This window comes from Muntiacus reevesi, chromosome 19, assembly GCF_963930625.1.
Source record: "Muntiacus reevesi chromosome 19, mMunRee1.1, whole genome shotgun sequence".
NCBI classification, from domain to species: domain Eukaryota; kingdom Metazoa; phylum Chordata; class Mammalia; order Artiodactyla; family Cervidae; genus Muntiacus; species Muntiacus reevesi.
The window spans coordinates 39952473-39968107 of NC_089267.1; the positions used below are offsets into that span (position 1 = coordinate 39952473).

At 47.2% G+C, this 15635-nt stretch overlaps 1 protein-coding gene across 3 annotated transcripts in view; it reads left to right on the forward strand.

The window, feature by feature from the left end:
- The window catches only part of SCML4 (Scm polycomb group protein like 4), a 108041-nt gene that overhangs the window by 50354 nt on the left and 42052 nt on the right, over positions 1 to 15635 (forward strand). For 2 of the 3 annotated variants that reach the window (XR_010659933.1, XR_010659932.1), the window contains exon 1: positions 14900 to 15018. Coding sequence is in view for 1 of the 3 variants with exons in the window: in XM_065911520.1 (XP_065767592.1) it covers positions 6561 to 6690; positions 9657 to 9857; positions 14824 to 15018 (526 nt within the window). In the remaining 2 variants the exon portion in view is untranslated. Of the gene's footprint in view, positions 1 to 6560; positions 6691 to 9656; positions 9858 to 14823; positions 15019 to 15635 lie in introns of those variants that run through there. The other variant, XM_065911520.1, reaches the window with a different exon arrangement.

A 15635-nucleotide genomic window follows, 5' to 3' on the forward strand; every position in this document is an offset into this window, starting at 1 on the left:
TATTAAGTGGTTTCCTCAGAGTCCCATGTGAATTGGGGGCAGGACCAGGATTAGAATTCCAGCCTCTCTGAGTCCTGTGTTCTCTTCACTCCCCTGCAGTTTGTTGGGCAGCATGAAATCACGTCAATTCTCACTGTCCATTTCCCAGATGAGGAAATGTGGATGCTCATCTTCTTTTCATGTCTTCTCCCAGAAGTTCTGCATAGAGCCTATCTTGTATTTTGCAGGTTTACTGCTTGAGTAGTAGAGGAGGAATATTTAGAATCTTAGAGACAAGCGAGTCTTCCTCAAAGTTAACTAAGTGAGCAACAAGTAAAATGCTAATGTTTTAAACTAATGTAATAGAAATATAGTATCAAAACAAAGTTTATGTGAATAAATCTAGAAGTTATCTTTGCGTTTGCATTTTCTCTCTCCCATCACCTTAATTTCAATTCCAAAATACACCTGAATCCAACCAATATTTTGTCTTCACTATTTTTACCCTAGTTCAGCCACCCATGCCTCTTGCCTGCACCATATGATAACCTCCTCAGTAGTGTTCTTTTCTCTATTTTTGTACCACCACCACCCCCCCCCGCCCATCTATTCTCTGTATAGCATCCATACTTAACTTTATAAAATAAAAGCTAGGATGTGTGTTTCTCTGCTTAAAATGCTCTAATTGTTTCCATGCCTCTTAGAATAAAATCCAAACTCTTTAATCTGCCTGTATTTATTTACTCAGGCTGCTATAACAAAGTACCACAGTGTGGCTTAAAACAGGAGTTCTGGAGGCTAGAAGTCCAAAATCAAGATATTGGCAGGGACATGCTCTCTCTGCAGGTTCTAGTGGTTCTGAAGGTTCTTGACTCTTCTGAGCTTCTAGGGGTTGTCTGCAATCCTTGGTGTTCCTTGATTGTAGACCTATCACTCTAGTCTCTGCCTCCATTGCCATATGGCATTCTCCCTGTGTGTCTGTGTTTAGATTTCCCTCTTCTTATAAGGACACAAGTCATTGGTATTAAGGCCCACTCTAACCCAGTGTGGCCTCATCTTAACTTGATTACATCTGCAAAGACCCTATTTCCCAGTCAAGTCCCATTCACAGGTACTGGGGCTTAGGACTTGAATATGTCTTCTTGAGGGGGACAGGATTCAGTCTACAGCACTGATCTAGAAAGTCCTCATGATTGGGCCCTGACTACCAGGCTAACCTCATCTTACATCCTTCTGCCCTGCTTACAATTCCAGCCACCCTGGTTTCCTTGTACTTTGAAGAAGCCAAGCTTTAGGAGGTTTACACTGATCACTCTGTCTGCTTGGAAAGGTTTTTCCCCAGGTTCCCTCTTGTTATTCAGATCTTGAAGTAGGTATCACTTTCCTTATCAGCCTACCCCAGTCACCCAGTTCCCTTTTATCACATCACCATATTTTACCTCTCAAAGTAGTACGTATCACAATGTGACATTTTTGTTGTGTGTTTCTTGTTTCCTCCTACTATGATACTAGCTCATCAAGAACAATGACCTTATCTCCCCCATTCATAGCTGTATCCTCAGCACCTAGAACACCTACTGTGTTCCCTGCACACAGTAGATGCTCAGTGAATATTTGTTGAGTGAATGACTACCTCATGGAATGAATTTTTTTCCCTTTTCAGACTTAGCTTAAATGATGCAACTTGGAAAGAGCAGCTCCTGCCTAAGCAATACTTAGGGACCATTACAAAATGTATTGGGAACATGTTTCTTCAAGGGGATCATGTGCAAGTGGTAAGGTAAAAGGGTGGGTCTTCAAAGATTGGGGAGATATGGTACCAAGTGGGTAGGTGTAGAAAATGTAGATGGGTTCTGGGAGGAAGATGGACAATTCCCTTTCCTGCTGTGACTATAGGAACAGGAAACTTGGGACTCATTTGTATTTCTGGAATTTCTAATAATAAAAGTATAATACCAGCAGCAATAATGGTAATAAATGTTTACTGAGTTTTCGCTTTGCACACTTTGCACTAGCCCTGTACTAAATGTTTATACTTCATTCTTACCACATCCTTGTGAGAAGGTATCATCCTTACCTTACAGATGAGAAAAGGCAGACTCTGAAGGCTGAGTAGTAACACTTAGCACAGAGTTAGTGAGCGACTGAGTCGGGTTTTGAACCCAGATCCAACTCGTGCCCCACTGCATGTGCCCACTGCTGTCCTGAACTTAATTATTTTTGGCTGTGCTGGGCTTTCTCTAGTTGTGGCAAGCGGAGGGTGGCTCCTCTCTAGTTGCAGTGCGTGGGCTTCTCATTGTGGCGGCTTCTCTTGTTGGCAGAGCACAAGCTCCAGAGTGCACGGCCTTCAGTAGTTATGTCAGTTAGTTGCCCCACAGCCTGTGGGACATTCCCAGACCAGGGATCCAACCCATGTACCCAGCACTGGGCGAATTCTTAACCACTGGACCACCAAGGAAGTCCATGAACTTGTTTTTAAGTTTGTCTCTGTTGTTTCATCCTCTGCTGATATGCGGGCAATGTTAGTCGCTCGGTCATGTCCACCTGTTTGCGACCCCATGGACTGTAGCTCGTCAGACTCCTCTGTCCATGTAATTCTCCAGGTGAGAATATGGAGTGGGTTGCCATTCTCTTCTCCAGGGGATCTTCCCGACCCAGGGATCAAAGCCGGGTTTCCTGCATTGCAGGCAGATTCTTCACCATCTGAGTCACCAAGGAAGCCTCTACACATGTATGTACTTCCCAAATCACATTGCATAGCCTTCATTTACCCACCTCTTACTGTCAATCTAACAAATACTGTTTAGTTAGTGCATCTGTTTCTGCCACACTTGTGTATTTCTAGAAAAATACTTGAATTTTACATTCTGACCCCTTCTCCTTTAGCGTGCCCTGGCCACACATCTCAGTTTGTAAGTGAATCCCTTCCCAGCTGTTGTCAGTGGTTTTCTATAGCAAATGTCTTAGAGAAGGTCTTCCACTGAAGACAGCGGGAACAAGAAACTCTCCAGGCCCTTACTTTGGATCTGTGAATGGAAAAAAAAGATGAGCCACTCCCAGATTCCCCAGCCCCTTTGGTGGAGGCTCCAGCTGGCAGGGGCCGCCTCTATCCTTCTGCTTCATCCCTTCACTATACTTTAACCCAGCAAAGCACAGCCACTGGCAACCAAGCCCTGGCTGAGGAATTGCCACACCCATTTGATTATGGTTTTGAATTTCAGGTAAAGGTGCCAGCGCTGACAGCATCTGTATGGGGCTGTTGGCTTTGAAGGCCAAGTGTTGGCTCTTATATGTCAGAGCAAGGCGTCTTGGGCAGCAAATCTTCTTCCAGCCTTATGCTGCCAAGAAAGAGGCCTCTTCTTCTTCCTTCCCCTTTGTTTTACCCAGTTTATCCTGCCAGATTCTGTTTTTAAGATTTTTAAAATAAACTATATTTTAGAATAGTTTTAGATTTAGAGAAGAGTTGCAAAGATAGAGAGGATTCTCATATACCAGACACCTAATTCCACCTATTGTTAACATCTTACATTTTGTGTTACGTATGTCGCAGCTAGTGAATTATTAACAATCAGTTCAGTTCAGTTCAGTTCAGTCACTCAGTTGTGTCTGATTCTTTGTGACCCCATGAATCGCAGCATGCCAGGCCTCCCTGTCCATCACAAACTCCCGGAGTTTACTCAAACTCATGCCCATTGAGTCGGTGATGCCATCCAGCCATCTCATCCTCTGTCATCCCCTTCTCTTCCTGCCCCCAATCCCTCTCAGGGTCAGGGTCTTTTCCAACGAGTCAACTCTTCGCATGAGGTGGCCAAAGTATTGGAGTTTCAGCTTCAGTGTCAGTCCTTCCAATGAACACCCAGGACTGATCCCCTTCAGGATGGACTGGTTGGATCTCCTTGCAGTCCAAGGGACTCTCAAGAGTCTTCTCCAACACCACAGTTCAAAAGCATCAATTCTTTGGTGCTCAGCTTTCTTCACAGTCCAACTCTTACATCCAAACATGACCACTGGAAAAACCATACATAGCCTTGACCAGACGAACCTATGTTGGCAAAGTAATGTCTCTGCTTTTTAATATGCTATCTAGGTTGGTCATAACTTTCCTTCCAAGGAGTAAGCGTCTTTTAATTTCATGGCTGCAGTCACCATCTGCAGTGATTTTGGAGCCCCAAAAATAAAGTCTGACACTGTTTCCAATGTCTCCCCATCTATTTCCCATGAAGTGATGGGACCAGATGCCATGATCTTAGTTTTCTGAATGTTGAGCTTTAAGTCAACTTTTTCACTCTCCTCTTTCACTTTCATCAAGAGGCTTTTTAGTTCCTCTTCACTCTCTGCCATAAGGGTGGTGTCATCTGCATATCTGAGGTTATTGATATTTTCTCCCGGCAATCTTGATTCCAACTTGTGCTTCTTCCAGCCCAGCGTTTCTCATGATGTACTCTGCATATAAGTTAAATAAGCAGGGTGACAATATACAGCCTTGACATACTCCTTTTCCTATTTGGAACCAGTCTGTTTTTCCATGTCCAGTTCTCACTGTTGCTTCCTGACCTGCATACGGGGTTCTCAAGGGTCTGGTATTCCCATCTCTTTATTGTTAAATAATATCACTATTTTAATGAGATTCATTACTTTTTCCCTGTTCTGTTACGGAATTCATCCAAGATACCTCATCACACATTTAGTCATGATGTCTCCTCTGGGCTGTGAAAGTTTCTTAGACTTTTGTTGTTTCTGATGACATTGGCAGTTTTGAGGAGTATTGGTCATGTATTCTGTAAGGGCTTTCCTGGTGGCTCAGATGGTAAAGAATCTGCCTGCAATGAGTGAGACCTGGGTTCCATCCCTGGGTCGGGAAGATCCCTTGGAGAAGAGAATGGCAACCCATTCCAGTATTCTTGCCTGGAGAATCCCATGGACAGAGGAACCTGACAGGCTACAGTCCATGGGGTTGCAAAGAGTAGGACACAACTGAGTGACTAACACTTTTACTTTCATTCTATGAAATATTCTGCAATTTGGGCTGGTTTGAAGTTTATCTCATGATTAGATTGGGATTATGGGTTTTTAGAAAAGAGATCTCGTCTACAGCCATACCACCCTGAACGCGCCCGATCTCGTCTAGAAAAGAGATCTCACAAGTAAAGTGGCATTACCATCATGTCTTATCGAGGGTGCATCCTATTGACATGGCTTATCACTGTGGATGGTGATCTGGCTCCCCTAACTGAAGCGGTGTTTGACTGGGTTATCTTCTGTAAAGACACTTTTTCCCCCATTTCCATGCTTTCCTCTTTGGAAGGAAGTCATTATGCGTGGCCTACACTTGGGAGTGAGGAGCTATGCTCCACAATAAAATACTTAGAATTGTTATACAGAGATTTGTCTATTCTCCCCATGTATTTACTTAGTCAGTCGTTCATTTATGTGAGTATGGAGTCATGGATATTCAGTTCAGAATTTTTTTTTTTTTTACTACTTTATCTGTTGCTTGTGTGGCTCCTGGTTTGACCACTGAAACTCTTTCAGATGACTCCTGTGTCCCTGTGACCTACCCCTTTCATTATTTGTGTATGTAGGTGGTTTTTAAATTTAGTACTTTCCTACTTTTTGGCACAGTAAGGTGATCCAGGCTTATCTTGTATGTTTCCTGCCTTAGCCCTAGAATCAGCCATTTCTCCAAGGATACCTGGTTCCTTTGATTGAAGAATGGTATTAGAAATCAAGATAGCAGCATTTTATTTTATCCATTAAAAAACAAAACAAGCCATTAAAAAGGAAAGCAGCAGTGAAAAGCAGTCTGGAGCAGGGTTGAAACACAGGTCAGCAGTGAAGAGGTGAGGTAACTGACTTACTCATATTTTTAGGGTGGAGAACTGAAATTAGAAACTTGTCTGTTGAACCGTGGTACAGAGTGATTTGTTGGTATGGATCCATCACCCAGTCATCTCTCACTTAATCCATAACAGCAAATTTCAGCTCCTCATTTGTGATTTCAAGTGAGCGACGTTCAAGGTGGCTGCTTGTCACTACCAAAGAATGCACTCATCTGCACTCATAGGCTCCACTGCAGGAAACAAACCCTGAGAAGCATCTGGAAGACCAGCTCCTGCTCTCTTTGCCAGCAGGATCCAGCGTGCTCTGCGAGCAGAAAGCTCAGCAGAGTAGCCAGAGCTTCAGAGCTGCTTACTGGCGGGCTAGCTGGAAAGCCCTGTCACAGAAACCTCAGGAGCACAGGGGCTCAGGCGGGGAGCTGACCCCACCCTGCATCCTGCCCTCAGGAGGCTTACGGGCTTCAACTCTTCACACCTCTGTGTGACCCACACCCGCTGCCTGACACAGTCATTTCCTGGGCGGCTCCACTGTAAGGACGGGGTGCAGAGCTCAGCTCTGGGTGTGATCCAAACTTGAGTCTTGATCATGAAACCGAATCTGAAGTTCAGCTTCCAAAGCAGCACAGTAGAAAGATGTGGAAGCATGATGGAGTACCAGTGGTTAACTGAGCCCAGGAATGAGCCTGGGAAGGTGTAGGGAGCATCTCCAGATTTTTCATTGATTCCATGGGTTCTCTCTTGCAGCTGAAGTCCCGGGTTCTCATGACTCCTTTAGCCCTGTCCCCTCCACGGAGCACACCAGAGCCCGACCTCAGCTCCATCCCTCAGGATGCGGCCACCGTGCCCAGCTTGGCAGCCTCACAGGCTCTCACAGGTAGGTCAGGTGAATGAACTCCAAGGCTGTGATGACTTGCCCACCAGCTAAAGTTCTTTTGTGAACTAGCGAGCCACCACCGAGATGGCTCAGATGAAGGATTTAATGTGTGTTAGCTGGACAACACATAGGATGACCAAATTCTCTGAGAACATCTATTTAAATGTCTCACAGCCTGAATTATTTGCAGTTGGTTTTCGATGCTTCTTGAGTTCAGCTGGTTGCTGTGGGTGGATGGGGACTAGAAAGAGCGGTTGGTGGCCTGGCTTCTTCTCATCAGAGACAGGTTAACTTTGTACCAATAGTGAGCCTGCTCACCTTGAAGAGTGTGTGTCCCTGTGTTTGTGCCTCCAGGTCTCTTAAGGATCTTATGTCCCCCAGTCCCACCTAGTACCATCCAGTCCAGTCAGGGTAGAGCTCTGCCCAGTCTCTCTGATGGAATCTCCACCAGGGGACCGACAGTTCCATCCCAAGAGTAACGGCAATAGAATGGTCTCTTTCTCTCTCCCTTACATACACACACAGAGATCCCGCTCATCATAAACCACCTCCAGCCCCATCCCACTTAAATTCCTTGGTGCCCTCCCCTTATTGTAAGGTAAAAAACAAACCTTGCAGTATGGCCTACAAGGCCCTGCTCTCATCTTTAGGGCCCACCGTAGGATCATTTCATATTGCCTCTTCACTTTCTGGAGTGATCTTTCCTCTGGTCACTCTCCCTTGTATCTCAACTCAGTGGTGGTGATTTAATTGCTCAGTCAGTCACGTCTGACTCTTGAGACCCCATGGACTGCAGCCCATCAGCCTCCTCTGTCCATGGAATTTTCCAAGCAAGGATACTGGAGTCGGTAGCCATTTCGTACTCCAGGGGATCTTCCCAACTCAGCGACGGAACCCAGGTCTCCCACATTGCAGGCAGACGCTTTACCCTCTGGGCCACCAGAGAAGCCCCATCTCAGCTCAGGTACTTCCCTCAAAAAAGCCTTCACTGACTTTCCTGCCAGGGTTCCCAGGAAGAGCTCTTTAGCCCCTGCCTAGTGTTTTGGCAGCCAAGGTCCCGCATCACTTCCTGTAGTTCTCTGAGTAGATCTATCTCCCCTGCTGGGCCCTAAGCTCTCTGAAGCCTGGGATCCTGTAGATTTGGTTCACCATTTTCTCTGTAGGGCCTAGCACACTACTGTCTGGAATGAAAGTCCTTTATCAATTCGGTTTTACTGAATCATCTGGGCTTAGCAGGAGAGAAGGCAACCTGGTAGAGTGAAAAGAGCACAGGTCATGACGTCAGAAAGACGTGAGTTCAAATCCCACTAATTATACTTTCTGAGCAGCCACTTCACCACTGTTTACCTCAGTTTCTTCATTACCAACAAAGTAATAATATTTAGTTCTCAGGTTTATTTTGAGAATCAAACAAGATAAAGTATATACAATGCCTGGACTGATTAGTAGCTGCTCAGTAAAAACTAATCTTCTTCAACTTTATTACTGTTTAATCCTTCCAAAGTTCTTTTGGTTTCCTCTTAAAGTCCCTCTTCAACACTCCTCTGCACTAGTGGCCCCCAAGGTAAGATGCTCGTACCTGGGCTGGGGACATGGGGAGACATGAGAGGAGTCATTAACCTGTGGAAGAAAATATGATGCCTACTATTAATATTTCTTTTTATATCACCCTGTAAATTTTTCTATTTTTTGGTTGCATTTTAAATGTATGCAATACATTAATGTGGTTGAGAATGTCTATAACCTATAAATAAATAAACACATTTGGGGACACATGCTCAGGGGTTTTTTTTTTTTTACCAGTATGATGTATTTAAAACTGCAGGAAGGACTCCCCTGGTGATCCAGTGGTTAGGATCCCTGGCAATGCAAGGGACACATGTTCAATCCTTGGTCCAGGAAGATCCCACATGAGTCGGGGCAACTAAGTCTGTGTGCCACAACTACTGAACCCACGCTCTAAAGCCCATGCTCCACAACAAGAGAAGCCACCGCAATGGGAAGCCAGTGTACTGGAACTGGAGGATAGCCTGCATTCAGCAACAAAGACCCAGCACAACCAAAAATAAATTAAATTTTAAAAGAAAAAAATTTAAAAAAACCCTAAAACTACAGGGACTTTTGGTTGGGCTTACCTAAATGGACTACTGAGTGTTCATTATGCCTGAAGTTGTTGATAGAATTCTCTTTAGAACTTCATCGAATATATGGTCTTTGGAGTAATTAGCATCATGTTGATTTTTCTTTTTTTTTGACTGAAGGTTAACAACAACAACGATGGCAAACGTCAAACATTATGTATAGCTTGAGAGCTTCTTTGGGAGGAGGAGAGAAGGTTGTTTTGTTTTTTTTTAACTGAAAGATAATTGCTTTACAATGCTGTGTTGGTTTCTGCCACACAACATGAAGCAGCCATAAGTATACATCCGTCTCCTCCTTCTTGAGCCTCTCTCCCACTTCCCACTCCATCCCAACTCTTTAGGTCATCACTGAGCATCAGGCTGAGCTCCCCGTGTTATGTAGCAACTTCCCACCAGCTATTTATTTTACATATGGTAATGCGTATGTTTCAGTGCTACTCTCTGTTTGCCCAGAGGGAAGATTTTATGTGTGTATATTCCTAGCATAGAAATACATTTACACACACAGTCCATAACTGTCTACGATTCAGATTTGAATACATCGGAAGGGACACACCTGTCTGTCTCTCCCTAACCAGGAGGCTGTCTTGAGAGCAAGCCCTGGCAGTTGGAGGTGATTGACTCTCTTGTCTCTTTTACTTGTCAAGTTGGAAAGAATTGGTGCCACTTTGGCCTCTTCAGCTTTCCCAAGGCCAGGGCCAAGGGGACATGGCTGTGGCATCCCACTCCCCACCCCAGCCCCTCAGCCCCCCAGCCCCGCATACAGGAGCCGCTCCAGGCCTGATGTGCTTCCATGCTGAGGGCTCTGTGGGTCTGTTTCCACAGTCTGCCTCTACATCAACAAGCAAGCCAATGCGGGGCCGTACCTGGAGAGGAGGAAGGTGCAGCAGCTCCCCGAGCACTTCGGGCCTGAGCGGCCATCAGCCGTCCTGCAGCAGGCTGTGCAAGCGTGCATTGACTGTGCCCACCAGCCGAAGCTGGTCTTCTCCCTGGTCAAGCAGGGCTACGGTGGCGAGATGGTGTCAGGTAAGGCCCTGGAGTGGGCTCTATGAGGAGGGCAATGCAGGAGACCCCGGTTCAATTCCTGGGTTGGGAAGATCCCCTGGAAAAGGGATAGGCTACCTGCTCCAGTATTCTTGGGCTTCCCTGGTATCTCAGACAGTAAAGAATCCACCTGCAATGCAGGAGACCTGGGTTTAATCCCTGGGTTGGGAAGATCCCCTGAAGGAGGGCATGGCAACCTACTCTAGTATTCTTGCTTGGAGAATCCCCACGGACAGAGGAGCCTGGCGGGCTACAGTCCATGGGATCGCAGAGAGTCAGACACGCCTGGATGACTAAGCATGGCATCCAGGCATGTCTCCAAAGAGGACAGCAGCTGAATCAGGCTTGGGGGACTGCGGCCAGGGTCTGTCCCCATCTGCAGGGCTCCAGCGGCCTTAAATGAGCCTGTGTGCCAAAGGGGCTTGAGGAGAAGAGGCTCCCGGACCTGGGTAAGAAGACTGGACATCTGAATCCTCTCCCTTGACTTGCCCCTTACTCTCATCTCCACTTCCAGCTCATCAATAATCCTATTGTTCTAACTTCAAAATACATTCAGAATCCAGCCATTTATCATGACCCACAGTAACCACTTTGGTTCTTTCCACATCTAAGCCAGATCATGCCTCTCCTCTGCTCCAAATCCTCAACAGTTCTCATGTCACTCCCAGAAAAACCTCACATCCTTACAAGGGCTCCCAGGCCCCATGTGACCTGGCTCTGGTCACTTTTCTCTCTCTCTCTCTTTTTTTTTTTTGGTCACTTCTCTTAAGTCCCCCACTTGACTCTGGCCACAGTGGCTTCCTTCTTATGTCCTCCAACCATGCTCCTCCTCCCTCAGGACCTTTACACCTGCTGTTCTCTCTTTCTGGAATGTTGTTTCTCCAACTGTCCATGTGACTTGCTCCTAGACTTCCTTCAGATTTATACTCAAATGCCACCTTCTCAAAAATCCCTTTCCTGACTACCTTGTCTGATGTATCAGCCCTTGTCACTATTTATTCTCCCTTCCCCCATTTCATTCCTTTTTCATAGCACTTGTCACTGTGCAGGGACGTGGGGAAAGTTCATGGTCTCACCCTATCTCACAGGATATGTTTTTGCTTTTATTTAACAAGAGCTCAATCCCACCTCCCAATGTCAGCACACTCCTCCAGTTTCCACCCTGACTGAACAGCATCCAGAGGGTGGGGAAATTGTCACCACAAGGCAGAGGCAGACTTTGGAGCTCTGCCCCCTCCAGATGTTCCCCCGACAGAGACTCTGTCTGTCTTCTCCACGTCTACAGTGGTTGTCACCACCTGCCCTTAAGCCCTGGGAGCTCCAGACCTTTGCAAGATGCTTTGAATCCAAGAGGAGAGCCTGGTGTCTTCTCTGGCCCAGCATCATGGACACAGCCTTCATATCACCAGGCAAAAGGGAGACAGCTTTCCAGCCACAGGGCAGTACAGGTGACCCTGCTGGCTGGTTAAGAGTGGGTTCGAGAGGGGGGCCTCTAACGTGGCTGTGTCCTGTAAAACCAAAGCATGAGTGTTTTACTGGACAATCCCCAGGGCTTGCAGCGCAGCTTCACCAGCTCATCCTGACTCAGACCTCCTTCTGGAGCTCCCTCTGAGCAGGAAGCTGGGTCTGTCTTGCTGGTAACTGATTAAAACAGAACTTGGCGAGGTCTGAGTGCATGTGTCTGACCTGGGTTGACTTCTAAGAGACTCCAGCCAATGTGGGCAGAAAAGAAGAGGAAGAAGAACTGCACCAAGAGGGATCCAAGAGGAGAGTCCCACTGTTAGACCTCTGAGGGTTCCTTGGCTGCTCTTTCCTGATCTGAGAGCCAAGTTCTTGAACCTGGACTGCCCTCTGAGGTTGAAAGCCTTGTCCTTTTTCTGGCTAAACAGCAGAGCTCAAGGCACAGACCAGTGCTCAGAGAAAGCTCTTCCTGCACTCTGTGACCCTCCCTCTTGAGTGAATCCCACCCATGTTCTTTGTGGCCCTGCCCTCTGTGCTGGGAGAGCAGACCCCTAACTCCCTGGTCTGCTGCTCAGCCCTTCTGTGGCCTCAGGGGCCTCAGCACTGGTGAGGAGGTTCTGTAGAGCCTGGCACCAACGCCCGAGCAGGCAGAACCCTGCCAAGTTTCCCTTGGCCGAGGGATTCCCAGGGAGGCCAGAGTGGCGTGCCTGGTCTTGGAGAATGCAGTGGCACTGGGGAGCCTCCTCCTTGAGGTTGCGAAGCAGCACAGTGGCCTTCCACATTTCTGGTGGTGATGTGGAAGCCCAGCAAGGTGACGATTGCTCCAAGGTGGTTTAGGGAGGGGCTTAAGGAGAAACACCCAGACTCCCCCACTCTCCACCTAGAACCTGACCCTTTAGACACTGCCTTTTAAACATCCTTGAGGGCACAACGTGTAGAAAATGCTGACACTAGTGCGGACATCGTGGACCCGAAGAACTCTAACTGCCATGGTTGGGCCTCGGGCCACCCCAGAGGCTGAGGGGATCCATGTCACAGTACCACGGCCCATTCCTAGCACACCTGTTGGGGTGCTCTGCCTTAGCCATGTTCTCCCAGAGGGCTGGCTATTGTGACCTCACATATTACATGTCTGCTTCCAGGAGGTGGGATTTTTCCCACTGTGAGCTTCCAGGAATCTCCGGAAATGTGTACCCGCTGATCTCAGGCACAGGCCTGATGCCCCAGACCCTCCCGCTGTGTGGTCAGTCTCCATCTCCCCCAGTCTTTTAAGGAATGGGAGGTGAGCAGCAGTGCCCGCCCCCTCCCACCCCCCACCCCTCCCCCGCAAGAGGGAATTTTCAGCATGTCCCAGAGGTCCTCCTTACTGAGGACCTTGGCAGCTCTCTGCTCACTCTCCCCATCAGAGTCATTATTATGGAGTATTAAAGTGACAGGCAAGTGCCACTTAGAGGCCACGGGAGCTGGAAAAAAACACTCCAGGCTTCCTCAGTTTCCTCATCTACATTATGGGATCATAACCTTCTTCCCACTGTCCTCACAGGACAGTCAGACGGCATAAATGAAAGCTCTTGTTAAATTATAAAAAGTTACACAAAAGAAATGATTCTTTTTATTTCTAATTTAAATGGGTGTGTGTGTGTGTGTGTGTGTGTGTGTGTGTGTGTGTGTGTGACAGTTTGTTTTTCAGTTTTGAAATCACAGTTAGCTCTGGTCGTCCTGTCCCAGCCCTTGCAGTGTGCTAGCCTTTGGGAGCAAGACTATAAAAGTCCAGGCTAGCTTCCACATGTGGGCACGGAAGGCAGAGCCTGCGGGAGGAGGGGAGCAGAATGTCCCGCTGGGGATCTTCTCACGTGTTCCCCACACTGGAGCTGGTGTGTGAGCTTCCTGTGGCAACAGAATTCCGTGAGGAGGATTACACAAAGAAACAAGTTCTCAGCTGGAGGAACTGGGTGTTTCTTTAAAATTCTGGTAGCCCTAGAGAAATTGAGTGTGATCTAGCATCACTGTGGAGAGGACACCGTTGGAGTTCTTTTATAAAGGCTCCTCCCCAGAAGGCTGAATGAACACTGAACACTGGGTTAGAGTTGGACATCTCAGTATGAACTCATTTTTATTTGAATATACATATATATCTAGATCTGGGCTTCCCTGATGGCATGACGAATCTGCTTGCAGTGCAGGAGATGTGGGTTCAATCCCTGGGTCAAGAAGATACCCTGGATGAAGGCATAGCAACCCATTCCAGTATTCTTGCTGGGAAAATCCAGTGGACAGAGGAGCCTGGCAGGCTACAGTCCATAGGGTTGCAAAGAGTCAGACACTACTGAAGGGATGGAAAACACACATGCATGCGCGCATGCGTGCACACACACACACACACACACACACACACACATCTAGATACAGACATCTATCAAGACCCACCTTTGATCCATGTCTGTTTATCTAGAGTTGCTTAAAGAGTGAGGGTGTGTCATAGGGGTGCAGGAGTTAATCTGCAAGCTCCCAAAAGATAAAAACTGGAGTAATTTAGCAGTAAAATAAATAACATAGTATTGGACAACCCGCAGTACAAAATAAATATATTGAGTCTACACTGATATTAATGAATAAGCAAATGAACAAGTGGAGGAGAAGGGACAAGTCTTCCTTATGGAAGAATTTCAGATTATATAGGGACTGTTCCCCCTTCAGGAGGTAGAGCTTAATCCCTCCATTGCCCTTGAATGTGGGTAGGACTGTGTGACTTATTTCCCAGGAACAGAATATGAAGAATACAGTGGAGAAACATAGCAAATACTTTCTTGGCCAGGAGATGAAGGTTAACATCCCAGGGATGTCATGTGTCTATCTGATGCAAGGGGAAGGGCACTTTGCCTCTGCAGTCTTCCTTCTCAAAAACTCATGTGCAAGTGAGTGTTAGTTGCTCACTTGTGTCGAACTCTTTACGACCCCCTGGAGTGTAGCCCACCAGCCTCCTCTGTCCATGGAATTCTCCAGGCAAGAATACTGGAGTGGGCTGCCATTCTCTTCTCTAGGGGATCTTCCCAACCCAGGGATCGAACCACAGTCACCTGCGTTGCAGGTGGATTCTTTACTGTCTGAGCCATCAGGAAAGCCCCCAAAAAACCATAACCCCAGTCAAATCTTGAGAAAGATGTCAAACAAACCAAATTGAGGAACATTTGACAAACTACGTGACCAGTACTCTTCAAGACTGTCAAGATCATGAAAAACAAAGAAAGCCTGAGAAACAGTCACAGACCCGAGGATACTGAGTTCATGCAACACGTACAGCCAGTGTGATCTCCTGAATGAGATCCTGGAACTGAAACAGGATGTTAGTGAAAAAACAGGTGCAATCCAAAGAAAACTTGGATTAAAGCACAGCAGAACTGACTGCACCAAGCCCTGTCCCCCAGGGCTGACGGGCGTCTGGCTTTCTCCAGGGTCCTGCTCTAAGTAGCTGTGTCTGCTTTTCCAGTCTCTGCCTCCTTTGATGGGAAGCAGCACTTGCGGAGCCTGCCCGTGGTGAATAGCGTCGGGTACGTCCTCCGCTTCCTCACCAAGCTGTGCCGAAGCCTCCTGTGTGACGACCTCTTCAGCCACCAACCCTTCCCCAGGGGCGCCAGCGCCTCTGACAATGCCCCGGAGAGCCAGGAAGGCAGGATGGAGTCAGGTAGGCTTTTGCGGTCTGTCCTCTGGGGCCTGCAGGTGGTTCCAGGGGTCCCTGCCCTCCCAGGGCAGATGAGGCTGCCACTGAGGGGGCTCCTGGGAACGCTATGAGCTAGAGGTTCCCTCCCTCTGCTAGAGGTTCATGAGCTGCCCCTCTGGGCATCTGAGGCACAGTGAGAGCCAGCTAGGACCAAGGACACCTCGATGGTCCCCACCCAGGCTGCAGTGGAAGAGATGGCTGCAGCTAGCGAGAGCTGACATTGTAACTTTTAGGTCTATGTTTTTAGAATTTTGACAGTGAGACCGCATCACTCGTAATGAGTGATCTTTTTTCTTCTCCTCTAATTAAGACTCTTGGGCATTTATTCATCATTGTCGAATAATGGAAGGACTACTAAGCTAAGTAACAAAGAAATCCTAAAGAAACAAGGGCTAACGAACTGATTATGTTGGTCCTGTCTGGGGGCCTCAGGTTCCTATCCAGGTCAATAAAAAGTGTAATAGAGTGTCTATCATGGCAGGAATTTGACCTGGCCATAAATCATATATGTCCTCCGGTGAGACTTAGTGTTTCTCCCTCATCACAGGACAGAAGGTATGCCAGGGGCTGAATGCCTTTTG